The sequence below is a fragment of the Tachypleus tridentatus genome, chromosome 8 (genome assembly GCF_004210375.1).
Source record: "Tachypleus tridentatus isolate NWPU-2018 chromosome 8, ASM421037v1, whole genome shotgun sequence".
NCBI classification, from domain to species: Eukaryota; Metazoa; Arthropoda; class Merostomata; order Xiphosura; family Limulidae; genus Tachypleus; species Tachypleus tridentatus.
In genome coordinates, this window is record NC_134832.1 from 135,392,139 (window position 1) to 135,420,033 (window position 27,895).

The following is a 27,895-nucleotide window of genomic DNA, read 5'->3' on the forward strand; positions in this document are numbered from 1 at the left end:
TCCCTGTAAGCGTGTATAAAAGTTTACTAATAGAAAAACAGCCTTTTCAAAATATACGTCCAAAACATTGCTTTAAATAAACCTTCATGTCTTATAAAGCAATTATTCTATGAACGTGCATAATAAAGTTTAATATATACGTATGCTCATTTTCTTTCACTCATTCACTTCATATACAATGTATAGGTTGGCTCTCTAAAGTCCCCGATTGTACTGTGTATAAATTATTGACTGTCTACCTGTTAGAGTGATCTGATATTTACCTGTTATTGACTGGTAATTCTTGGTTCACTCTATAATTAAGCTTTTTATAGGACGTCAGATATTAGTATAAAGCTCATTGGGTAATGATTACATCCTTAACACTAAAATTTGATGTGTTAAAACACATCATATAACACTATATGTAAAATATAGACGAAACAAAATCTGTTTTACCCTACCCCTGCGACCTTTGCAGTACCTTATTTAGTATTCGACAAAAGGTTTGGGTGCAATACATCGAGCGTTTTGTCGTAGGTGGCAAATGAACATTATACTGATAATGAGACAAATTACAAACTGATACTTTGTAGCGGATTTTCTTTTCCTTGTAAATCGAAGTGCCTTTGTTTGTGCATTTTTATATGCGTGCAGTCATAGCAGTTAATAGCAAGATTTTAAAATTTTGTTTTAACTGAATATTTACTGTTTGAATTTAAAAGTGCTTTTTGCCTGAACGTCCTATTAAGATTTTGTGCAATTCCTTGTAATCCATATTATGAATCACTGTCGTGGTTCATATAACTACATTTATCACGAGACGTTGTATCTTTGCGTTATCGTGAATTCCGGAGTTTTAGAGTTCTTTTAGTTTATAAACTTTAATAGGATTCACGAGGCATACTACTGTCGCCTAAATTTTACTACTGCCTTGATATCACAGATGTAAATTGTGTTTCAGTCATTTTAATTTTCTGGTTTCAATGTTAGTTGATCCCTTTTCTAATTTTTGATTAAGCAGCTATTTTACAAAGTTTGATACTGTTTTCAAATCTAACTAGTAATATCGTTATGGTGGGCAATTATTTCCACGATCAGTAATTTTTACTAAGTTATCCTTTTCAGTAGCATCAGTACATGTGGGTATGAGACATTGTTTCGTTTGATCTACTCTATAAAAAGAAAGACAAAAATGAATTTCAGTACTGCAGATATTTGTGAAAATACAAAGATGGGACGAGAGTTTGCTCTCTTAGGTAACTACGAAACCGCACTTGTTTACTACGAAGGCGTTGTTGAGCAATTAAATGGACTTCTTCAAACAATCAATGACCCAGGAAGGAAAGAAAAATGGCAAAAGGTAATACAAATATTTGAAAACTTTAAAAAGAAAGATATGGAAAAGAAGTTCCATAAATTATATTTACGTTGACTACAGATAATATTGTAACGTGGTGTGAAGTATAACTTATTAGGCTCCATGTGACTTATAAGAAATACAAATAATACTGGGGGAGGAGAGTACGCTCAGTAAGAGTAAGAATAAAAAGTAATTTCTTATTAATGTTCTGGTGATAATACTGAAATTATCTATTTACCAGAGCTTTGATTTGTACTTCTACATCTGTACCTTAGTTAAATAGTTGCAAATAATTGTACTTGTCGATGGTTCTAGAATTTTTGTGGAAAGCGACTGTGAATATAAATCAAGGCTGTAAATCGTTAAGTGTAATAAATTTAATACTAAATATGAAAGCACACTTTGTGGGTCTCTAAAGTAATACTAATACTATCATAAAGTTAAAAATAACAAGTCAAATAAACAATTTTCATGACGTTACTTAACAACTATTAGTATTGTACATTTCTAATACTGTTAGTATTATGTGATATTTTCATTAGTTGAGCTTGCTACTTATTTTTCATTAATGTTTTTTATAGTAGTAGAAAAATTGATTTATTAACTACCACCATAAATGTGCTTGTTTAAATATGTATGAAGTATTTGTGTTAATTTAATAAATCTAAAGTGGATTTTTAAAAGTAAAAAAAAGCTGAAGATTGCAGTTTATGTAAGAGCTTCATGGGTGTGTTATGTATTATATTATTGATAGTTTGAAATGTTAGTTTAATAAATATTCCCATCTTTTAATTTATGGGGCAGGGTCTTTTGCTAATGTAGTGATTAAAATAGATTGTTTATGTGTATCTGAATTTGTATTCTGTTGACATTATGAAGTATGCCTTGTGTAGTAGGTGTTGATGGAGCATTAGTTTCTATTACTGTTTCAGTATTTCTATTACTTGATAATAGACTATACTTTATGGTTTCAAATTTCTATAAGATTCAAAGTAATTATTCAAGTATTTTTTTGTATTATGAAAGAATGCTTTAATAAGGATTTTTATTGAAGCATGGTCCACATGAAGTTGTGGTTCACAACCATTTGAACAGTCATGTTGATAACTTAAAGCTGTTTAAGTTGAATCATTTTCTGTTATTCATATCAGAGACAGAAATCATTATTGTTATTATTATTATTTTGTAGATCCAACAACAGATAATTCAAGAATATGAACAGGTTAAGGACATTCAAAACATATTAAATAGTTTCAAATCAGACAGCCACTGTGATCGACCCACTACTGCACAAAATAATGATGGCATTTCAAGTGATCAGATTGTGTGGTCCTCTCCCAAAGACCCAGAAGTATGGCCCTCACCAACTCCTGTTGAACACAAGTAAAGGTTTAAGATGACTTAGTTATTTCATTATTCACAGTCTTCTTTAAAAAATAAGCTAATAAATACTTATTAAGTATTCTTATATTGAAGTGGTTTATCAATAGATGCTTGACACTTGTACTTGGAATATTAACTAGAAAAAAAATAGTATGCTATTATGGTAACTTTTAATTAATTTTTTTTGAGAGGGTAAAGAAAGCCATTAGAAATAAATATTTCCTTGTTTAAAATAACTAAGTTTATAATGTCAGGCAGGATTAACATCTGAACCTGTTCTTTTGTGGAGTTTTATGGAAAATTGGGAAGATTTAGATTAACTGCCTAAGTTTAAGGGATTAGACAACAGCCTGTTGGAAATATTTATGTTTTTATCTTGTAAAACTATATTTAATATTTATGTAAAAAAGGCTAGTATGGGTTGAGAATTTTTATTTTTTATGTAGAGGAGTGAACAACGTTTTGACCTTCTTCAGTCATCTTCAGGTTTGTAAATGTTGTTTGCTTCTCTACATAAGAAAAAAATGTTCTCAACTCATACCAGCCATTTTTACATATATATTTTTCTCTACAAGTGGGTTTTCTCATCATCGCAGATTATATTTGATATTTATGTAACTTAAAATCTCTTGATTTGAGAGTTGTTCCCATTGCTGATAATGATGACATAGTTTAAACTTAAGCATGTTATGTAACTCACATTGTAATTTATTCCAGCAATAAAACAATGGATAAGAATTTTAAAACTTGACAGGAACTTTCATAAAATAATGTAATTTGAGAAAGTTTTTTTTTTATTATTGTCTGCTATTCCTAATCACAATTCATCATCTAATGTTGTTATTTACACTCAAGACTCTGGAGTAAAAGTTATATTTTTTCAATAATTTTGTTTGTTTTGGGTAGCTGTTAGGTGATCTTAATGAGCAACTGTTCCATAACTCATTTCTGTGTATACAGAATATAAGAAAATATCTACTTCTGTGTTTTTACTTTGGAGGAAAAACCACTTGCAAAAAAAAAACTATTTGGTGAAGTATGCCTAGCAGACAGATTGCATGTCATTTAGGAAATAACGAATTAGATATATTTTAAAAGTCAAAAGGCCATTAATTGAGACAACTCAAATCAAAAAGTATGTTCCAGTAACTTCACCATAAAATAATTTAATGTGCAGAAAGCTGTATCCTTTTTTATTTAACTATATTCAATTTTAAGTTTTACATTTAAAAGTTTAATATATTTTGATACTTAGTTCATTAGAATTATCACAAAATGAGGAACTATATGATCATAAATAAACCTTTAGTTGAGTGTGTTTTGATGAAACATTAGAAAGCTTTGTTTTAGACCTGGCCCACCAGTTCGACCAACTCGTGGTGGCAGAAGAAGTGAATCAACCAAGACATCTAATATTTCTAAGACTGGGAACAGCAGTAGAACTGTGGGATCCAAGAGAGGAGAGAGTACAAATCTAAAACGAGAAGATAAATCCAAGAAAGAAGGAAAGAAGAAGGAAGCTAAAGAACAGGTGGTCAAAAAAAAATTAAAATTCTATATTATGTTTGAATGATACATGTTATTTATGAAAGTGCTACAATCATGGTTACTTGTGACTGTCTTCATTCTGACTGCCATGTTAGTAGTTTGGAATGAAAACTTTAAAAGCCATTGCTTTGCAGAATTATCTACGATGGTAATCTGCTTCGACATGTAAAATAGCCTATTGTCAAATCTAGGTGCAAGGGTAGATCAGATAATACTTCCCTAGTAAATGAATTGGAGGGGTGGGGGTAAAAAGCTGCTCTTATCAGGACTTAAACCCATGAGTATTAGCTCACACCAAGGCAGTGCCTTGATGCTGATAATGCAATGTGGCTCTTCTCTGGAAAAGCAATAGAATCTAGCTGACAGTATTCATTTTAGCTTCTTCCTGATAATATAAGCAACAATTTTATGTTAACTGTAAACAAGGATTCTTGTGGTCAGTGTTTCTAAAAATTTGGACCAGTGGCTTTTTGGTTTATATATATATATATCTTTTCATCTTAATTTCTGTGGCAGAAAGTGTTGTGTATATAGTATGTATTCTTGAGGTACAGTTCTTCTTGTAGAACTTTGTTGCGCAAGATATTTTATGAGTTATTCAATGTAACAATAAACAAATTATGCAGTATCACTTAACTTTATGAATTAATGTGCTAACTTGTCTCTGAAAGAAGATCTTCAATGTTGCATTCTTAAGCCACAGAGTATAATTTACTAGTTCTCTATCTAATGGATCAAGTGGAGTTATTGAAAATACTTCCAACCTATTTACTATTCAGTAGGACTGTGTTATTTCATTTCTATGTATTTATAAATTCACCAAATAGGAATGAAAGTAGCTCATTCTTGAAGGGTTCATACAGCTAGATATTTTATTTTGAAAGATAAACCATTGGATGTGGGTTCTCTATTCATCAAGAAATTGTCATCACCAACACTGACATTTTTTGTCTTTGTTGCATTAATATTTTCACTACTATTTTTTTCAATGGAACATGAGAACCATTAGGCAGTTTAATAGTGCAATCTGTAACTATCTTTTTTCCTATGATGTTCATAGAAATTTATTGGGTGTTGAGTCATTCAAAAAGGCTTATTTAAACCTATTTTAATGTCTAAATATTTATAAATGGTTTTGTTCTTTCATCAATGGGATAATAAGATCTTATATTCAGATAACTTCAGGTAGATGACGCACATCTTAAGGTCTTGTACAAACTCAATGTGTTTTTATCTATAAAAAATAAGTATCTTAAGCCTACTATGAGGCTTAAAAAGACAGGGATAATTTATTTTTTCAGAATTTAGCTCAAAACCAAAGTAAAAATGCCAAAGAATATTTTGTTGCTTTTCCAAAACTATATACACATTTATTTTTGAACAAACACACATACACACTTTGGCTTATCCATCCCTGCTTTAGGTCTAATAACAATTCTTCAGTTTGATACATTTGACTATCAGTGGAACAATAAATTATAAAAATTTGTTGCAAGTGCCAAACCTGTTAGAATCCTGTCTTTATGTAATAATTCAAGTTTCATATGCATGCCAAAATATTATGTAAGCACTTTTACCTTGTACACAATTTTTGATAGCATTTGAGATTTCTTTTTATTGTAATGTACAAGTTGACTGGCAGTAGTTATATAATTGTAGCATTGTTTGTTTGTTTTTTACTTTTGACTTGCTGAAATATTAAAGTTTTATTTAATCATTAGAAACTGTAGAGATGTAATTAAAATTTTGTTTCAGAAACAACTTCAGTAATATTCCAAAGAAAATGAAATAATTCAGTGCCATCTTGTGGCTGTTCTACTAGTGTATTTTACTGTAGCAACTTGAAGTAGCACAATGTATTGTGAAGTTAGAAATTAATTAGAAATGAATACTAAATCCTGGATGGGATCTAAAGCTATGGCTAGTTGAATCTTCAACAGTGAACATCCTTTTTTTTGTTGTTGTTGTTTGATTGTTTTTTTTTTTGCTTCACTTGTTTTTAAACATAATCTTGCAGGACTTTTCAGTTATGCATATAGCCTTGTCTGATGTGTGTTCACGAGTGGTATTACTATGGTATGTTCAGTTCATCAGGTGACATTGATCTGTATATCTTACAGGTTAAAATTATTTTTATATGTCATACATATTAGTACATTTTTTTTCCAGGAAGAAGATGAAAAGAAATTTGACACATCTGGATATGACAAGGATTTAGTTGAAATGTTGGAACGGGATATTCTTCAGAAAAATCCTAATGTTCATTGGGATGATATTGCTGATTTAGAAGAGGCAAAAAGACTACTGGAAGAAGCAGTAGTCTTACCCATGTGGATGCCAGATTTCTTCAAAGGAATTCGTAGGCCCTGGAAGGTAGTGTGTGAATATATGGCTGTTTTTTTACATTTGTAAAACAGTGAGTGTCTCTGTCATAAATATTATGGGGTCATTGTGGTTTTCCATTTGCTTAGTCAATATTTTTATCTTTTCATCCATAAGCATTACTTTTATTATTGCAACAGTAGTAAATAACTTTATTAATTTTTAAGTGCAAATATTTGTTAAATTTCTTAAGATTTTTGTAACAAAACTTATGAGCTGTCTTAGTGGTGTTTGTTTCTTCACTAACTTGCTTTACATTTTTCATTCAGTTGCTGTAATGTTTCATGTTCAGTCACCAGGTTGTTTTGAGATCAAATTAAAATCATTTTTAATTTGGATATGATATTTAAGCAGGCAATATTCACTGTACAATATACACTGTGCTTGTGTAGTGTCAAGGGTATCCTAACTTGTTTCACTGTGTTTGTGTAATGTTTAGGTTATGTTAATCTGTAGTTTTTTTATGCAATTGTGTAATATTTGGTGTTAACCAATAGGGAGTTCTCATGGTTGGACCACCAGGGACAGGTAAAACAATGCTAGCTAAAGCTGTAGCTACAGAGTGTCAGACCACTTTCTTCAACGTTTCTTCTTCAACTCTGACATCCAAGTACAGGGGAGAGTCAGAGAAGCTGGTACGAGTTCTATTTGAAATGGTAAGAAGCTTTGAATAGAATCAGTATGTGTTAATAGTTCTTGGAGTTTCTTTACCAGGTGACAAATGAGAAGTCATATGTAGAAGAGAAACATATAAATAAATGTAGATGTTTCTTTTTTAACCTATCTTAAATGCATGAGTAAACTTGTTTCAGGTTTACAGCACTAACAAGGATGTTTATATATACATGGTTACCTAAAAATGGATGTAGAGCCTTTAAGCTTATGTAGAGTATGTTAAAAAATATTATTTTGTATAATTTGCATATGTATGTGTTTCATAAATATAATTATGCATCATGTTACATCTCGCATTGTTTTTACTAAAGACAATTACCTAAAAATAATTTATCTGAACACCTCCTGTAGGTGATTTCAAAAGATGGCACGTGCGTAAGTTAAGTTCAACATATGTTACTCAAAGATTTTAGTACTTATTTTTGTACCTTGTAATTGTCATACTTGAAATAGTCATGACTTACTAAATAACAGTGTAAAATTAATGATTATCAAATGAATATAAAAATACAAAACAACTGCTTTTGACTTGCTTTTAAGTTGTGGTTGTGTTAAGGCTAAATCAAGCTGGTTGAAAATGAACATTTTTAGTTCAAGTGTACTTGCTTCATGAAGAATAAAGTACCAGTTACTTTTTTATATACACTATAGAAAATTGCCAAGCCTGTTGCAGGTTGAACAGTGATTGAAAACAGGATATAGAATCATACAAGGATGTGGATGAGGTTCAGTCAACGTACAGTTATATAATTTGTATATTATCTTATAATATATAATTTGTATTCTCTGAAAACAAAGATATTTGTATTGCCATTTTATTTTGTAGTATTTCTTTGTGACTAAAGTCACACTCGCTCCCCTCTAGTACAGTGGTAGGTCTATGGATTTGCAATGCTAAAATCAGGGGTTTGATTCCCCTCGGTGGGCTCAGCAGATAGTCCAATGTGGCTTTGCTATAAGAAAACACACACACCCTAAAGTCACATTTCCAGTGTGAGGGATAAAATTTTCCGCACATTTGATTTTTCTATGAGAAAATAATCGTACTTCATGTTCCGGTTTTACACACTTGAAAGTACAAATGAACTAATCTAATTAATTATATTCTTTATTATATGAGAAAAAAATAGATCATAGTAAATGTTATAAAAACTATGAAAGAGGTAGATTCTCTTCTCATGGTTCAAATAGCTTAAAGCTTCTAAGAAAAAAGCTATTGTTGCTGTTTATACATTTAAATTTATTACATCTTTTTATTGAAAACTATATATTACATGAACTTTTGCAAAAGTGTCTGAAATAGATATGTTTCATTAAAATTTGTAAGTAGCCGTTTAGTTGTTGTTGTGTTAATCTGGTATCATAGCTGTTTGCCCCCCAGTGGCTCAGTGATATGTCTGTGGACTTACAATGCTAAAAACCAGGTTTCGATACCCGTGGTGGGCAGAGCACAGATAGCCTATTGTGTAGCTTTGTGCTTAATTCAAAACAACAACAACAAAATCATAGCTGTTTAGCTGTTGTTGTGTTAATCTGATATTGTAGCCATTTAGTTGTCTGTTATCAAAACATCCTGGATTGTATACAGCTTGTAGTTTTCATTTATTGGGACTTAGTATAGAGTCAAGTCCTTAAGAATTTGATCTGATATGAAGAACCAAATACATATATCTGGACCATACATGTTGGCTTCCTCTTAATAATTTAGCAGATGAAACAGCTTAGATTAATCAAAAATCCACTTTTTTTCTAAATGTTATCTTGTATGATTAACTAAGTTTTTTGAATACATAACTTAAATGATGACCAAGTAATAATCTTCTATCCTCTGTAATTTGTCGAGTTATATAAGAGTTGTATTATATCTCATTACCTAAGATACGAATATTAATGTGATGATCCATGCACCCCTGAAATTTATTCTATGTAATAACTTTTACCATTTTATTAGGATCATGTATGTTGATCCAATTACTGTTAATCCTTTGTACTATATGATTAGTCAAGTACCTTAGACTTGGATCATATATGACGCTTCAAGCACCTAAAACCGTTATCTAGTGTTATGATCCAACTTGTTCTCTTATGATTATTCAAGAACCTATAATCACAATCTAGGTTTAAAACATAATAAAATACTTTTTTAGATTCATCTATGGGATTCATTCTGAAGTGCCAATATAATTTTAAATATTTTTCATCTTAAACTGAAGATATTTTTCTTCTCAGCTAGTTGTTGGAATTAATTTTTGTTTTTGGTTGAACTCTGTAAGTTCATATATAATCTTATTCATGCAACTTTCATGTATTTGTAAGTTAATTTGACTCTGTTTATGTATAGCTCAAGAAAAATATTGTAGGTGTTTTATTTTATGAATATTTTTTGTATTGGTATTATTTCCAGCTGGGAAAAAAAAGGCATATCTTAGTCATAAAGTGTTTACTTTTCTGTTAATGAGTCTCACTTTACTGACATTATTCAAATTGCTGTTGTCCATCCTACTTACTGACATTATTTTAATGCTATATGTATTCTGCATGCTGACATTAACACTCCAAATGCAAATCAGTCATCATGCATTAGTTTGAAAATCCTGATGTTTATAACATACTATAATTTTGAATTTATTAAGTATATCTTTGTGAAAACTGGTGCAGTTTTAGTGAACAGCGCATGTCTGTTATACACAAAAAAATCATTAATTCACTTGCTTAACGTCTAGAAATTTCTAAGTGATAAAACCTTTTTAAGGTTAAAGTTTATATTTACCTTTCTGTTTTCTGTACCTTAACACTAACTGTAACTAAATCGAGCAGTGATACGAAATTTTGAAATGAATTTAACCACACCTTTTCTTCTACTTTTAATAAATTATTTTTTACCATACTTTCAATTTTGTTACCTTCAGAAGTTCAGTTGTTTATTTTTTTCATTAGTGTTTGATTTTTATATTCATAGTTTTACTGCATGGGTTGTAGGAGAATCCAGGATGCACAATAAAGTCTAAGAATTTGTAAGGTATTTTTGTTTAAAATTGAGAAATTTAGGTTTAGATGATATAAACATTTGAATTATAAATGACACTGTTGCTATATTATTGATAATAAAGTTGTATGATTAAATTTTGGATGAAACTAAATGAAACTTTATAAACATCACAAGGTACAGAAGAACCAGGCCTGTGATTACAGAGTTGTTTGAGTCATTATGTTGTTTTTTTTCCATGTAGGCTCATTTTTATGCTCCAAGCACAATCTTTATTGATGAAATTGATTCCTTGTGCTCACGCAGAGGTACAGATTCTGAACATGAGGCAAGTCGACGAGTGAAGTCTGAACTACTTGTTCAAATGGATGGTAAAATGTTGTGGCATCTTTTTTTACAGTTGTCGTCATTGAAGTGTGGGTTTAAGTAATACAATGACATTCAACTATTACAGGGCTTTAGTTTTTTTGTTTTGTTATTCATTGTTTACTTTTCTCATTCTGACTTCACTATAAACTTATTACAACTAATCAACGACTGAAGTGTTTTAAACTTGTGAATAGAAGTATACAGTTATGACCATTTTGGCAAATTTCATCAATAATCTAATTTGAAAGCCAAAAATATGCATAAATGCTACCCCTAAACTCGTAGCATTAATTTTCTATATTATTTTCCAATTGTAAAAAAGACTGTACTTCCAAAAATAGGTTATTCTGATATTTTATAATTTTAAAGTTATAACAGAGACTGGGCAGACATGGTATTATATACCCAATAACCCTACTTAATAAATATGTTCTGAATAAAATCTTAACAGGAAACTCTATAGCATGTTTTTTCACCATCATTTGAGAGATCAGTTTGAATGTAATTGTATATAATTCAGATTTATTTGTGCATGCTGTAATTTTATTGCCATTCAATGAACAATGTTGTATTTTTACATTATCATATGGTCATAGTTTTGTAACCAGGTTTTAGTGTTTAACCACAATTGAATTTTATGACTTTTGTATTTAAACTCACTGTTCAATCTTTTAAGCATTTTGAACCCCCCAAATAAATAAGTGTTCACACTCAGAATGCTGGGAATATTATATAAAAATATGAAGTAAATTATTTTTAATTTATGAAAAGTTGCAGCGATAGTCTTGTAATACAAAAACTTTAATATACTACAATGGAGAAACATACAATACCTGTCTGTTTCATAAAGTTAATAGCAAGGAGTGTCTCACACTGATAATCCTCATATCTGCTAAATTATGTCTCGTCTCAAATGCTTTATTTCTATAATGACATGTTCTCTAAGGCTTTATTACATTTCATGTTATCACAGAGTTTTTTTTACATTGCAAGAGTAAGCACAATCATTCTTCAAGTGTGAAAATTACTTGAGTGAAAATGAGTTGTTTCATAATCTTGTAGTAAGGACTGTAGATGTTAGAAGATGTTACTTTTGATGAAACTGAAAACTCTTTTTGTGATCATATCTACTGATATTCATCCATCTGTTTCTCTATTCATTCATCCATATATTTGAAGTAGATTAAATGCTTAATTCTTTGCAACTTAACAAAGCTTATGTTTTGTCCTTCAGTATACATAGAATAAGTAATACTACTATCTAGTTTTCACAAATCATTTTTTTTACCATATATGATATTATGCCATGTAATGGAAACAACATATGAATTCTGTCTAATGTTCAGAGAAATCTAAACTTACCTAGTAGTAAAGGTGTTCTCAGGTTACCCGGTATTCCAGATGTGTCAAAGTGTACCTAATAATGCAGATATTCTCAAGTTATGCAATAATCAGTGTTTTCAGCTTTAAATGTTTATCTGTCACTCTATTCACTTGTAATTTGACAAACTTTGTAAAGACGTGACCTGTTATTTCTGTTGAATTTAGGTATTAGAAAATTACTGTGCACTCGTAGTAAGTGCACTGTTAATGATCACAGATAGTAGTTACTTGTACTGGTTGACTCTATCACTTAATTCTAGGGGGTTACACATTTATCAAAGTGTTGTTGATTTCAAAAATTTGTATTTGTTGAAATTTTAGTGTAAGAATTTGCAGCAAGATTCTGAGGTTATAAACAGTTAACAATTAATATCCTGGAACCTGTCTAAAAATCTAACTTATTTCAAGTTAGTGTGATCCTTTTCAAGGCCTTTTTTTATGGGCTTGATGAAGAAATTTTTACCCAAACTTATGGGTTTAATTTACTTTTTTCTTTTTCTTTTTTTACTTTTATGATTACTTTGTGATGGCTTATTTTTATTATCTTATTTCAAAATAACATTTCCTTATCACTGATTTCACAATTTAAAATATAGGAATTACAAATAGTGATAATCCCAGTAAAGTTATGATGGTGTTAGCAGCAACCAATTTTCCATGGGATATTGATGAAGCCTTGAGAAGACGACTCGAGAAAAGAATCTATATTCCCCTACCCAATAGTAAGTATGGAATATTTGTACAATACACTTTCCTACACATCTTTTGTAGATCTAAGTACCTAAAGTTTAGATGATATCTGGTGATCTAAGTACTTAAAGGTTTGATACACCAAAATAGGATGTAACCACAGTTCACATTTATAGGGTATAAATAGGATGTTTTAAAGTTGCTATGAAATTAATTATTTCCAGATAGGAGATTCAACTGCTTAAGATTATGATAAATAAGCATTATGATGTTATGTATATTTAAGTTGTGAATAATATTTGTGTTCATTATATCACTTTTAGGGCTCATTCTGTAACAACTTTGTACATAAATAAAATGTTTAAAAACATTGTTCATACATTGGTTCAATTTATGTGGAATGGCATCTGAGGGCTACAATTTTGAATCATCTTGGAGAAAAGTAATATGTCTTATCCATGTGACAAATACAATTAGGATCATGCCAAAGATACATTTCATATTATGACCAGCCAAAGTATTCAGCATTTATTCACATTAGAGAGCTTATTGGCATGTCATTTTTGAATGATGATTATGGTTGTGGATTGCACAAGAGGTGGTAATGTATTATGGCCAGTTGATACATACTGATTTAGTTGTCACAGTATAGTGCCATGTATTCATCAAATTAGGTTTACAGTTTCCTCTTGCATAAGGTAAAAGTGTCATATTATGATTATTTGACTGCATCTCTTACTAACACCTACAATTACACTGCACAACAAAGTTTTTGCTTCTTGAATACTGTTGGGTGTTCCTTATAGATTTTTGGCTGCTGATGACGAAAATCGCATCCAAATTTGCCCATCACGTATCATTTCATCAAAATCTTCAGTTTCATCAGAACATTGTTACAATGTTCAGGGCAACTGGAATCCGTCAATGCTTGCTGACTACTGTTGAACACTGCAACATGATGCACTGGACATTTAATACAAATGAAAATCAGGAGCAAAACACTTTTAATTATGTTGAACTTAATAGCATATTAGAAACATAAATGCAATTAAATACGTTATTGCCGATAAACAATTAACTGTCTAGTTCTCAGAGTTCCAACATGATGAAACAAAACCAAAACTATATTTGTGCATACTCACCAGGTACCTGTCATAATCAGCAAAAACTTTTCAAAAAAAATGTTGTGTAGTGTTATCTTTTCTAATCATCTAGATTGTGTTAACTTATAACAGACAACAGCTGCATCGCTAGTTCTATCTTGGCCAGCAGTGGCTGAAAGGTCAATATAATAAAAATAATATATCTACGAATGTATAATGCAATGACATTTAAGCTATTTAGATTAAATATCTGTTTTTGAGTCATAATTTTAAGTCATTCTAGAAAGCATAATTTACATTTTATTCCTAATTTTTCTGGTAGTTAAGAGATCAGTCAGGTCTGTCAAACATGTCCAAAGATCCAACTTTGATATTGAAGATAAAATAGAAAAATTATTTCTTAAAAACGTTTGATAACTATATGAAAATCATAAAGATTTGGAAATTTTCTCACGGATACAAGTATTTTATTCTTAAATTAAAAGTTACTCCGCATGTTGCCGAGTCAACATTCTGAAAAAAACACAATTATGATAAAATATTTAACTAAAATATCTTAGTAACCAATTAGAAAAACTTATTTTTTAAATTTTTTAAAAGCCTTGTAGTGTTGCCTAAAAACCTGCAAAATCTTGTAAACATGTGCTTACATTATCAAAAATTATGGAATAATTACTGTCATGGATACCTTTATGGTTACGAGCTAGGTTGATTCCACCCAACCTGTAATGAAAGGGTTAAATCTTGTCTTGTATTAGAAAGCAGTACTTCATTCTTATATTACATTGGAATACAGTAGCATATCATAACAAGATGTGGTCTTCAATCTTATTACATCAGAGAACAGTGGCTTTTTATGATCACATGAACACTTAATCCTGGGCTGTTGTTTCTTATTTCTTTGTTGTTGTTCATGTATATAATAGATGAGTTTTCTGTATCTCAGAATGACTGGTATGGGTATTTATAGTTTTATTGATAAGCAGAGAACAACGTTTCGATTTTCCTAGGTCATCTTCAGGTTAACAGAGTTTTCTGATATGCATCACAACTATACAGATTATGTACATTTGTTATTTTTAGCATTAATAGTCACTGAAAAACTGATACAAACTTGTGGTTGTTTTATAGTTTGTTTGGAATTAAACATATCAGGATATAAGAAGTTAATGGAAAATTTAACTATATGATTTTTATCATGTATTTCAATACATACATTTGGTATCATTCACATGTGAGTGACTTTTTAAGGTAAAGAATTTTTTGTTGGAATCTCCACAAATCATACCTGTAATATGTTCCTTAGTGGAAGGTCGTGAAGCTCTCTTGAGAATCAACTTAAAAGAAGTGGAAGTAATGGAAGATGTGGATATAACTGAAGTTGCAAGAAAATTGGATGGATATTCTGGTGCTGACATCACAAATGTTTGTCGGTAAGAGTTTTAACATACATTTATTAAACGGTAAAATGCTTGCAAAATTGAGTTGTTCATTTTACTCTGTTGATAAAATATGTACTGTATTTCCTGGTGTTGAAGATACTATATTTTTCCCCAAAATAAGTCTAAAAAATTTACTCTGCATCTTCCAGGTCAAAGGTTATGTTGCTTATAGGTCTAAACCTAAGCCTAGAGGAAGTGTTTCAATATTAGCAATCCAAGTCCCTTTATATGACTCGGAATGAAATGTATAAGTTACTTAGTATTAAGTAACAAATAAATAAATCATAAATGATTACAAAATTCATTGGCATTTCCACAGTAGGCTAAGGTAAACTAGTCAATGGTCTAATTTGCTTGTTTTCCATCAAATGACATTTTCACTCACAATCTTTATATTAAGGCAACATAATAAGAACATATGAAAAGTAAAATTGCAGAAACACTATCCAGTAATGGCAGCCATTTGCAAAATACTGTAAGTTTATTTTGGTTCCGTTCAGACCATTCTGTTCAGTTGTTGTGTAACGACTTCAAACAAAGACCTGTTCTCGGTAGGAGTTCTCTGTAACGGTTTAGCTGAATCAAATTTGTTTAACACAGCTCATATCATGGTTTCTGAAAAGAAAAAAAAATGCACTCCTTGAATAGACTTAGAATAACGTTATTACTGGTAATAATACAGATATTCCAGTGGTGATATAAAGTATACACTTTCAAAGGTAGATATGATAATCATGTAGCTTACAAAAAACATTAAGTAGGCAAGACGACTTATGTATCATAAGTCACTAAACAATCCACGAAACACCTTGATAAGATTGATGGAAGTTCTGTAACCTTATTCTTATGTTTGTATATATTTTTTTCAAAAGCTAACTAATCAAAATGGGTGTGTGTCTTTGCCATCAGGAAATATGGTATTTTCCAAAGTTTAGTGTTGATTGAGGTTTCCATAACTTTTGCTTCTGACCCCTTTTCTCTCCCATTTTTCTTGAATGCCCTTTTCTGTTTTTATTATGTCATCTTTATAATGCTAGATACTAAAATTTTAAAAATAAAACTGAACTGACAGTGAAATTGATGTGCCTGTTTGTATGCTTTTGCTACTGTTTTGTGCAAAATTATTATTTCCAGGTTTCAGTTAGATTCTGTTTATTGTAACAATGGAAAATTATTAAACATGATATTTGTAAGATCCTGTCTTAATTTTTTTGTATCACAATCCCCAATTTGAAAATTGTTGGTTAAAAATGAAACCATTATTTGAATAAAACAAAAATGCAAGTGAGGTAGTAGCTCTCTACATGAATTGTGGTTAGTTTTTTTTGCAAATAAGAAAATAGCCTATATTAATATTTAAATAGTGTCTGTTTTCTGTAAAGCAGAGAAATATATTGCTTAAAATAGAATTTACAGCATGTGAAATTACCCTGTAATTTAATAGTTATTATTTTCAGTAGATTGGAGATGGTTTGAAACATAATTGGATTTTACAAGTCACTTTGTTTTTGAGTCATCACATTTATTTGATAGTGATGCTTCAATGATGGCTATGAGAAGAAAGATTTCTGGTCTCACTCCAGAAGAAATTCGCAACTTGTCCAAGGAAGAGTTAGAGCTCCCAGTGAGCTCAGACGATTTTGAAGAAGCCATGAGAAAAATCAACAAGTCAGTCAGTAAACTTGACTTAGAAAAGTATGAAGAATGGATGACTGAGTTTGGATCCATCTAACTTCAGAATACTGTTGTGATTCCTGACAAATCCTATATAATCCAAAATTTCATTATTATTGTTATAGATTTAAAGAACATAAGTATATTTACTGTTACCTGAATTATAATTCAAAAGTGTAGCCATAACTAGTGGCATGTGTCTTCCAGCTTGTTGAAAGAGGTCATCATGCTATATGTGTTTGCAGGCTAGTATCATAACTAATTCCATGTGATTTTAGGACATTGCTATAATTAATGCTATGTTCAATGCAATTCTAAAATATTATCAGTATTACTCTGATGACCCATATATTTAGCAACATGTGTTGTATACTTAAGGACACAAATATAATTAATATTATGTGCAATATATTTCTAGAAAGAATATCACTACGATTATTTTTGTACTCGGCTATTTCAGAACATGTGAAAAGTTTTGTCACATGCCAGAAAGATAAATGTACAAGTAAGTACCAAAACCAAAAAGGTATGAATGTGAAATCTGTATATTCTGATGAAATTGTTTAATTTATAGCATTGCATTAAATGAACTTTAGCAATCATATTTTCATTATTAAGCAGTCATGAGCCAAAGATGGATTTACTTAAAGTACGTAATATATTTATCGAAACTCAATACCTGAAGTTTAGTGGAATGTTTGTGGTAGTTTTGGGAATAAACCTAAACACCACTTACTGTAATTTTATCAGTGCTTCAGTTGTATTTCAGGTTTTTGTAATTAAGAATACTGAATATTAAAGTTCTTGGATTATGTTTGATGATTATGAAATTAAATTGTGTTATTATTGGCTTATGAATTTATTTTGGGAAACTCTATTTCCTGTTTATATTATCATGCAGTGTATCGTATAGAAAATCAAACTGTTTTAGCAAGTGATTCAATTACAAGTTAATCATTGCTGTATACATTGTCATGTAGTATATCCTTCAGAAAGTCAAACTAATCTAGCAAGTCATTCAGTTACAACGACTCCTGTTTAAGAAGATTCTTTAATGCATTTTTAAAGCAAACAAAAGAGGTGTTTAGGCCAACCTTGTTACTGCAATAATATTTGAATTCCACCATGTATTTTCAGATTTTAGGAAACATCTTTTTAATCTAGCCTAATGTTTTTATTAATCTCTAAAAATTTTTGTATACATTGGAATGATAAGGATAGAGTTAACGTGTGTCTGTGTGAAGAGTAGTTTAACAAAAGTTATTTTAACCAGGTCTGGCTCAAGACAGGTACAAAAGTAATTTCTGTATGAATCAGGGTTGGTCGAAATTTCAAAAGGGGAAAGTGAAGTCAAATTGAACATTGATAAAGATGTGGATATGACTGTTATCTCAGATTATCTGTGTGGAAAAATGAAGTTAAATGGTCTCTTGAAAACAATTACAAAGTCCTGTCCAGAGCTCAATGAATGTAAAAAATAGCAATTTAAAGCTGAACTGCACAAAAAACTAAAACTTGAAAACAAAAAAATTCTTTTTACAGATCTTATTAAAACTATAATAACACTAATAGTAAGCTTTAGAATCAGTTACGAAAGTATGAATTACACATAAACTACCCAGAATTTATTCCAAGGACCAGAGACATTAAAAGGAAAATATGAAACAAATCTGAATGCTGATGTAAAACTAATTATTCTCATAACAACTAGAAAGAGTTTAATTCTGTTTATGCACAGAGTACACCAAGAAATGACTAGAATGGAAAAATGGGCATAATACTTTGTGTGGATTGTAATGTAAGGATGGTAACTGCATCAAAACTAAAAGCAAATGTCAGTATCTGCATGGTTCTAGCAAAGCATAGTAATCCAGTACACTATGACAGGCATCTATCACCAACCACTCCATTTACTTACAAAAACAGGAAGTCCAGACCTTCCATGACATTAATTTTGGAAGTCTTAGAACACTTTGTAGTTAAACACAAAACTACATGATGTTCTATTTCTGCTGTGCCCACCATAGATATTCAAACCCGATTTTTCGCGTTACAAATATTGTAACTGTGCAGCTTTGTCACACTGCATGTGAGTATTGTTACAAATCACAACATTTATACCGGATATCTATTAATTATTTGACTTGTGTGTGCAATGTCGAATGTTACACGTTGTATCTAACTTCTAAAAATGTTACAAATGATGCTGATATGTCCTAAATATTAAAAGAGGTTACTAAACTAGCCAAATGAGCAAACAATGCTCCACTATGATAAAGCCATAATGGTACTATAGTAATGGCAATGGTAGAAACTATCGTGATTTATTTTGGCGATATATACACACGAACTGCAACTTACAAGGATTTAAAAGACATTTAAAGTTTTAAACCCATTTCAAATTTTATCTAAAAAAACACAGACTTCAGAGTATTGCAGCAATAAATATGGCCTGTCAAATACCAGAAACAAATATATTTTTATACCCAAGGAATGCCTCGGGACTTCCATATTTCCTAAGTTAGCATATAGATACTCAAAATCAAATAGCTACTGAGCTTGGCCCTAAATATTGCTTCTCAAACGAATTTAAACGGAATGTTGAAGTTATTGTAAATTATAAAATAAACGAAAATTAGGACTCAAATACAAAAGATTCGTGTTCTCAAGTTAAGATATTGAATAGCTTATTTGGAGATATTTCATCATCTGCAGGAAGCTAAACATTTATACTCACTTTTAAATGTTTGACTTTAAAAGAACGAACAAACGTATCTCAAAAATTAAATTAGAACTAAAATTTATATGTAGTAATTTCTGTATCTTCACATGATAAGTCATTTAGTTTATCCTACTTTTCACGTTTTACTTTATGAAAACTTAACATCCTAGTAGTAAAAAAAAATAATTAATTGGACAGAAAACTAATTGTGTAGCTTTACTCTTAATAACAAACAAACAAATATTAATAGTTACATTTATTTATTACGTAACGGACTATTTACGTACAGCCGCCTCTGTCTATCAAGAGAAAAGGCAACCATTCAACCACTCGCAGTGTAAAAGTTTGGAGCGGGTTGGGAAGCATGAACCCAACATTCAACATTGTACACACAAGTCAAATATTTAATAGATATCCGGTATAAATGTTGTGGTTTGTAACAATACTCACATGCAGTGTGACAAAGCTGCACAGTTACAATATTTATAACGCGAAAAATCGGTTTGAATATCTATGGTGGGTGCAGCAGAAATAGAACATCATGTAGTTTTGTGGTTAACTATAAAGTGTTCTAAGACTTCCAAAATTAATTTTAGTTTCACAATTTTATTTTTTCTCTGTGATTTGTGTGAATACAGCCTTGGAGACCAAAACGTCTTTTTTCGAATTTTATGAATCTTTATTTTGGCTTCTGTGTCAATTTTCTATGTATTTCTGAGTACGTATGTGCATTAACAAAGTAACAAAATTGAGTAGTTTTTAATTACAAATTGCGGATATCGAAGAAAAAAAAAGTAGGTGGTGTATATTTTGTGGCCTGTGATATACCACCGAATATATGAAAAAATATTACAGTTTTTAATTATAAAGCATATGACTTGGTTTTGTGTAATAGGAAAATTCATCGCTCTTCATGAAAATTCAAATACATTTTTAATAATCAAAAGTTTATGAAATTAAAAAGAAATGCATCTTGTTAACTCAGAACTTTTGGTGGTTTAATAATGTGTTAAAAGCGTGGATAGAAATTTTATTGAAGAGAATCGCTGCTGTTATCTTCCAGAGAAGTGGCCAGATATTTTTACAGGTAATACCAGGCATAGCTCATTTATTAACGTGCTTGGACTATAAGTCCTTGGGTTTATGCTTCCCAACCCGTCTCCAGAAAAAAGCGCTTCACACTTTTACGCTGCAAGTGTCAAATCTCACTTTTCGTTCAGAAAATGATATCTTAAGTATTGGCAATGGAAATGATTGAATGGTTGTCTCCGGTCTTGACAGTCAGTTCAAATAAGAGGCGGTCATAAGCAGATAGTCCCATGTGTGACTCTACGCAAATATTTTGAAACACATGAATTTAACTATTAACATTTCATAATTTGTTTATTTGTAGTTATAAGTAAAGCTACACAATGGGCTATCTGTGTTGTCTGACCACAGTTATCGAAATCCATTTTTAGCCTGCAGACTTCTGAGCCCATAGGGGTGCAGATCTATTACGCACTACATATGAGATTTTCATAAATTCATAAATCTCTTCATTTAGTGATTTTCTTACTATAGGATTTTAAGTTTATCATGAAATAAAACACGCTCGTGTGTGCGTGGGTGTGTCTTATAGCAAAGTCACATAGGGCTATAAGCTGTGTCCACCGAGGGGAATCGAGACCCCGATTTCAGCGTTGTAAGTCCGAATACTTACCGCTGTCCCAGTGGGGACAGTAGGATTTTAAAAGTAGAATAAACTAAATTACTTATTGTTTGAAGGAATAGATATTAATACTTATGAACTTTAATTCTAATTTAGTTTTTGAGACATATTTTTAATTTTTTCAGAGCAAAGCCATTTTGAGTGATTTGTTGTGTGTGGCGCGTGGAATTGAGTCCAAGATTTTAACGTTGTATGTGCATAGAAGTTTCTTTTATTTTTTTATTTAAAACAACTGTTGTTACTTCTGTTACATCCATGCAGATGACGCTTTAGCGATAAAAACGTGGTTTCTTTATTTTAATATTTATGGTTGTTTCAAAATTTGACAAAAGTGAGTATAAGTATTAAAATAACATTTAGTTTGTTATTGAAGTACGTTTAGTATGTTCATTTGACTAGGGTAAAAATATATTTAGAATATATCAGCACCGTTTTTAACACTTAGGTACATCTCATTTAACGTTTCCTACACGAGTCAAGTGATAACTAGTATTTTTTGGTTGTATATACAGAAATATTGAATCCAAGTTTAAAAAGGTTATTATTTTATTGTATAGTTTACTTGTTAGGGCACATTTGGAGTATTTTGTTCAGTCTAAAGCTTCTTGCCTTAGGAAAGACATTGAATTGTTGGAAAAGGTTCATAGAAAGGTTACTAGATTGGTGCCTAGGGTGGAATGGTTGTCATACAAAAAGAGGCTGAAATTTTTCAAATTGTTTTCTCTTGAAAAAAGAAGAGTTAGGGATGATTTGATTGAGGTGTTTAAAATTTCAAAGGGAATTGATACCGTTGATGTATCATTATAATCTGTTTTCATACTTAACAGTGAGAATAGTAGGCCTAGAGGACACAAATTTTGGTTGGGTTGGAGTAATCTTCAGCTAAAACAATTTTATTTTTCTTAGAGTGGTTGATCTTTGGAATGGGTTATCTTTATATGTTATAAAGGCAGTAAATTTAAGTGAGTTTTAAAAAAAGCTTGTTAAGTATATGAATGATAAGGGCTGGTTTTAAGATTTTAAAAAAGAAAACTTTAGAGAATGGAACAGCTGAGATGGACCAATAGATCCCATGTTATCCCAGAATGTTAAGACCTGGCCTTTCTGTTTTTGTAAGTAAATAGATGTTTTTCATCATATTCTGAATTACTTAGCTTTGCTAGAGCCATGCAAATTCTGATTTTGTCATTTGCTTTTAGTACAACTCCCATCCTGGCACAAAAACTCACGAAATATTAATCCTATTTTTTTCATTCTAGTTGTTTCTTGCTTTAGGCATAACATAATTATAATTATTCTAGTTGTTGTAAGAATAATTAGTCTTACACCAGAATTGGGTTTTATTTCATATTTTCCTTTTAATGGTTCTGATCCTTGAAATAAATTGTTAAACATTTGTTTTTTGGATAGATTATCTTTAATTTCCACTCTGGCAAGTGATTCTAAAGCTGGTTTATCTGGTCGTCTTACAACTAGTGTTAGTGCAGTTTCAACCAGATGTGTAAAAACACATTTCTTGTTTTCAAGTTTTATTTTGTTTTTACATTCAGTTGACTTTTGATAGGTCTCTGTAATATTTTGTTTGTTGTCAAGAGACTGTTTAATCTAATGTTTCCCTACAGATAATCTGGGATAACAGTCACAAGTTGAGATATTGATGAACCCTGGTTCATACAGAACTTACTGTGCCCAGAAATTTGGTGAATCATTTCTTTCATTTTTGCTGATTTATAAACAGCTGCATAATGATATTTCTTCATATGTATTCTGCAGTGTTTGTCTTTTTCTGGTCAATGTTGGTTACTGTTTTGTAATTTTTCCCAGTATGTTCCATCTGTTAGGATTAAGTACATTTAATTTATTCTATGATTGTTTATTTATTTTTTTTGTATTGATTTGTTTTATTGCTGTTTTATTTTCAATGCTGACTGGGTTTACATTCGAATTATCACATTCACTTTGGAAATTATTTTTATCATTTTCTGGTTGTTTCTAATTGACTGCCTTAGATGAGTTAAGATTTGTTGTTTTCTTTAAGATAAGATCAAAGTTTATATGCAGCTTTTTTAATAATTCTTCATCCAAGAAGCTCATAATAGTTCTGTCTGAAATCATTTTACTAATAAAGCTCTCCTACCTACAATTTTTCTGATAAAAAGTAAACCATACAAAACTGTCTAAAGGTTTGCCTGATTATTGTCATTATTGGTTAAATTATGCCTTTTCAAAACTTATTTCTTTGTGTTATGAAATGCAATTCTAGAGCATTTTTGACAGTGTCATATTCACTATCTTTTCTTGTGAACCAAAGTGAACACAATATGTCATTCATTGTATCACTCATCATGTATATCAGTGTTTTAACTTCACTTACTTATGGTTTCTGATTTAGTTCAGAGGTTATCCTAAACCTCTCAATCTTCTTTGTCCATGTAGGCCATTCTTGTAGTTTACTGAAATCAAACCTACTTGTTGGCAGTGTTTGAAATGTTTCATTTTATACATTGCAATGTGTACAGCAGTATTTTTTGTGTAGTTTTGCTAGGCTTGAATTTTCTGTAAAAGTCCTATTTTTATGCCTACCGTAGCATAGTAGAATTTGTTTTTATCTATATTTTACCTGTTTTTTATTATTTCTGGATAATGTTTCTTTTGTGTGTTTGTTGGTTATTTCTTTGGTATTCTGATACCATTCTCACACACAGCTTTATAATAACAAGGCAAAACAATGTCTTATACTTTTACTAACATTTAATAGGTGGCTCTAGTTTACCATTGCTAATGAACACTACCCAGCTTGTTAAAATTTACCATTGGAGAAATTTTTGTTTAATCTCTACAATACATGATTTGTGAATTGAATATAATGTAATATTTGTTATAACTAGAGATTAAAATACTCTGTGCATAATATATGTAAGTAGTGTAAAAAAACAGAAAAATAAACATTCTGTAATTAAAAGTATGATAAATATTAAAATATTCAGTATCACTTTACAGTTAATTTGTCATTACTATGAAAGGGTATATATTATCATGCAGAGTGTTAGTCAAATACTTAACAGATTATTAAGTTGATTTGTTAGACCATGAGGTGGAGTTATATGTTCATGTCATTAAGATAAGGCCCCACAATCAGATTTTTATTACAAGGCAGTTAAACTAAACAAGTAATAGAATTATAGTAGATACTTACCAATACTTATAAGATTGTTGTCATCAAAATAGTAAGTTACTTAAGTAAGTGCTAAAATATGTAGGTTGTTGTTGCTAGACTTTATTAGACCTGTTTTAGATTTGAATGTTTTTCAGCTCAGCTTATTGAGTCAAATCTCAACCTTTCTTATGCAGCATTTGAGGACTATCAGTTATTTATTATAATACTTTTAGTTACATGTACTTGTGGATTGCAATACTTATTTTCTTTTTTGTATTGGGCAAAAAGTTGTGGGCATCCATGTACAAAACAACTATTTTCTCCTCTCTATATAACTTACATTATCATGGATGGTTACATTCTAGGTTGGATGTAACTGATTATGGGTGAAGCTGGTATGATGTCATTGTATGGAACACTGTTCTAAGTGCTACAAACATTGTTTGAAATTTAGATTTTTATATGAAATATTTCAAACCTAACATTAGCTGCTATTATCTGGCTGTTTTAATAGGCTATAAACATTCCAGAAATGTTTTGCACATGAAGTAGTGAACATTATGTTACATATTTAAAAGTATTTTATTAAATCTTGTGGTACAATCATGTTATGAATAAAATTATAAAATATTTGTTGGTTATAAACAGCTTGTGTAATTAAACAAATAAAGTGTGTATGCATGAGGACTTTTCCAAACTTTATTAAACAGCAAGACTGCAATTAGGAGTAGGGAAGTATGGACAGTGTGGCCGTGTGCAAAAGGGAGATGTTGATAGCACTGTGCATTAAAATGAAAGGTATATAGGGAGTGGATCTGTCATCCTTTAGAGCTATGCTTCATAGAGCAATGTTTATAAGTTAAGGTGTTGTTTGTGGATTTCTTCATTTGTATACAGACATTTAGAATGCTGGTACTATCATCCTGTTGAGTTTTAATACTTACCCCCAATATGTATGTTTTCAAAGAATTGCTCTATCTGGTAAGTCTTACTAGATAAATTGATCTAGCTTGTAATTTTTTACTACACCATTTGGTCATGTCTTTTATACTAGAAGTGTTTGATGACTATCACATATTGTAGAACAGGCTAAACCTTGTAGTTATTACGATGCCCTGTACAACAGCCAGATTCCTTTGGAACTTTATCTACCTAACTTCACAAGTGAGTTGTCTAAGAAAGTCACTTGAATATTTTAGTTACTTTTAATACCCAGCAGTGTATTTACATTTTATAAAGTTTGTGCAATAAATACAATAAAATTGTGTGTTTGTGTCATCTTGTAAATTGAAATGCTACACCAGTTTCAAGCTGGTGTGAGTCATTTCCACACCCTAGACTTACCAGTGAATTCACATCAAAAAGAAAGGAATAATGCATGCTTATTTCTTGTGCATTTGTAGACTTGTTTAAAGCCACATTTAGTGTTGAAGAATATGTCTAAGTCTCTAAAATCTATAGAAAAAAGAGAGACTGAGATCATAAAATATTGAGGGAGCTCTTTTACTGACGAATGAAAATCTGATCTACCGGTAGAAGGTTCATGAGGTAAAATATCTGCTCTTAGTTAAAATAACAAAGTGTTATTTATGGCTGGAAAGAAGCTTTTCCACAACCCAATGGAGTTTATAAAGTTATGTGTTTGTTTCGTATTGTAACTTGAAATGCTATATTAGTTTATGGCTTTAATACTGGAATAATTAAATGTGACTTGTTATATAATTAATTTTAATGTTTTGGTACAGAGATACTTTTTTATAGGTTCTAAGGAAAATGCTAAAAAGAATTATTTTTAAAACTGTTTATTTGCACTTTTTACATTCTTACTGAAACAATATGTAAACATTTTGTTGTTTAAACATAGTAAAATATAAACTGATGCATATCTAATTAGCCTCTTTTTTTTGTATCATTAGGAATGTAAACTGAGCTTTAGTTATAACTAAAAATGAACTCAACAGAAGACAACAGAGAAAGAACATCAAATACAAATGAGGAAGAGCCTTTGAATAAACGAAAAAGATTACTAGCAGAAGAAGAAAACCAAGAGACACTACTAAAGGTTTTATGTTCTTGCAGTTTTGTAGTGGGTGACTGAAAAATTAAATTACCCAATTTGTTTCTGTGACTATAAGTAAATAGTTTGAAGGTTAGATATGTAATAAGTTGTTTTAAAATATTTGTTCTTTTTAAAAATTATTAGAAAGTTGTATTCAATGTTGAGGTATTATGTTTTTATTTTTGTGATTAATTACTGTTTTTCTGTTTCATAAATAAACTTTTTTTCTTGAGAAAGAAAGTATTTATGAAACATTTTTTTATTTCAAACTGTGATGTGTTAAATTTTTGTCATGAACATAATTATAACTTTTTTCCTTGTTATACAATTTTTTTAATTGCCAAATTTCTTGAGTATTTCAACTATTATCATACAGTATCTATTTTTGGTACACAAGAGAAGTAAAGTTTTAATAAAAGCCTGAATTTATTAAACACCATATATTTTTTTTCTATTCAGAAACTCCTTGTAACATTCCACCACACTGTCAGCCAGAGACTGGACAGTATAGAAAATAGACTTGAGTGTGTGACCACTAGTTGTAAGGCACTGGAAGAAAAGTTGGAGGTTCTGGAAGCAGCATGGAAAGAGAGTTCATCTACACAACATTTTATAAGGTGTAGTTCTGGATATTCTAATTTCAGTTAAAAGTTGCAGAGATGAATGTTGTATGAAGTTTGAAATGTGATAAATAAGCAACTTATTCAAGATAAAGTATTGTGTTGCAGCAAAACCAGTTAACAACTAGTCCTTTAGTAGATTATGTTTTAATGATGACTTAAGAATATTGTGTATTTGTTTCATCTTGTAAACTGAAATGCTATACTAGTTTCAGGCTTCAATGCTGGAATTATTAAATGTGACTTGTTGCATAATTACTTTTAATTTTTTTTTGAGGTGCAGTTGGTTAACACGGGCTGAGTACATTACGTCAAAGCAATTTTCAGACCTCACCACATCATTACAGTTCATGTCACCACTTCTGTCCATATACTTTATCTGAAAGCTGTACATCCTGACAATGGGCCTGAAGTGTAGTTTCCATTAAAAAAAAAAAGGATGGTCCTGGTACCCCAAGTTGATCCATACTCCTCTTTTTATTGATGCGATGGAGTACATGGGACAGCAATGAAAGTCTGCTTCCCTGACCAGAACATGTCTATGATCTAAGTGTATGAATAATTTATGTTGGAAGGAGTTGTTATATCCCTACTAAAAGTGACAAGTTTTTCTTGGCACTGCACTATCTAAAAAAATATCAGACAGTGC

General features: G+C 30.5%; 2 protein-coding genes across 7 annotated transcripts in view; both read left to right on the forward strand.

The window, feature by feature from the left end:
• Window positions 1-788: 788 nt before the first annotated feature.
• Window positions 789-17,812, forward strand: LOC143223568 (katanin p60 ATPase-containing subunit A-like 1). 2 transcript variants are annotated; one of them, XM_076451681.1, is made up of 9 exons: window positions 789-1,342; window positions 2,532-2,725; window positions 4,076-4,256; window positions 6,443-6,646; window positions 7,153-7,311; window positions 10,561-10,687; window positions 12,665-12,790; window positions 15,168-15,294; window positions 16,837-17,812. In XM_076451681.1, exons 1-9 carry the CDS (start codon window positions 1,175-1,177, stop codon window positions 17,033-17,035), a joined length of 1,485 nt encoding a protein of 494 aa, XP_076307796.1. In that variant the 5' UTR covers window positions 789-1,174; the 3' UTR covers window positions 17,036-17,812. The 2 variants fall into 2 exon arrangements, with proteins under 2 accessions (XP_076307796.1, XP_076307797.1); XM_076451682.1 differs by having other exon boundaries at window positions 12,713-12,790.
• A 3,755-nt stretch (window positions 17,813-21,567) lies between these two features.
• LOC143223570 (protein BANP-like) overlaps window positions 21,568-27,895 on the forward strand; it is a 145,990-nt gene continuing 139,662 nt past the window's right edge. Inside the window, exons 1-4 of one of the 5 annotated variants that reach the window (XM_076451684.1) lie at window positions 21,575-21,741; window positions 25,971-26,115; window positions 26,484-26,629; window positions 27,086-27,243. In XM_076451684.1, coding sequence (XP_076307799.1) covers window positions 26,516-26,629; window positions 27,086-27,243 — 272 coding nt within the window. In that variant the 5' untranslated portion in view covers window positions 21,575-21,741; window positions 25,971-26,115; window positions 26,484-26,515. Of the gene's footprint in view, window positions 21,742-21,857; window positions 21,948-22,010; window positions 22,523-25,970; window positions 26,116-26,483; window positions 26,630-27,085; window positions 27,244-27,895 lie in introns of those variants that run through there. The other 4 variants (XM_076451687.1, XM_076451683.1, XM_076451686.1 and 1 more) reach the window with 4 other exon arrangements.

What these genes read in the sequence shown, in the direction of transcription:
- LOC143223568 (XM_076451681.1), top strand. Translation starts at nt 1,175, where the DNA reads ATGAATTTCAGTACTGCAGATATTTGTGAAAATACAAAGATGGGACGA. An exon ending in GGAAAGAAAAATGGCAAAAG is followed by an intron (nt 1,343 to 2,531) that starts GTAATACAAATA and finishes ATTATTTTGTAG; the next exon opens with ATCCAACAACAGATAATTCA. An exon ending in ACTACTTGTTCAAATGGATG is followed by an intron (nt 10,688 to 12,664) that starts GTAAAATGTTGT and finishes TTTAAAATATAG; the next exon opens with GAATTACAAATAGTGATAAT.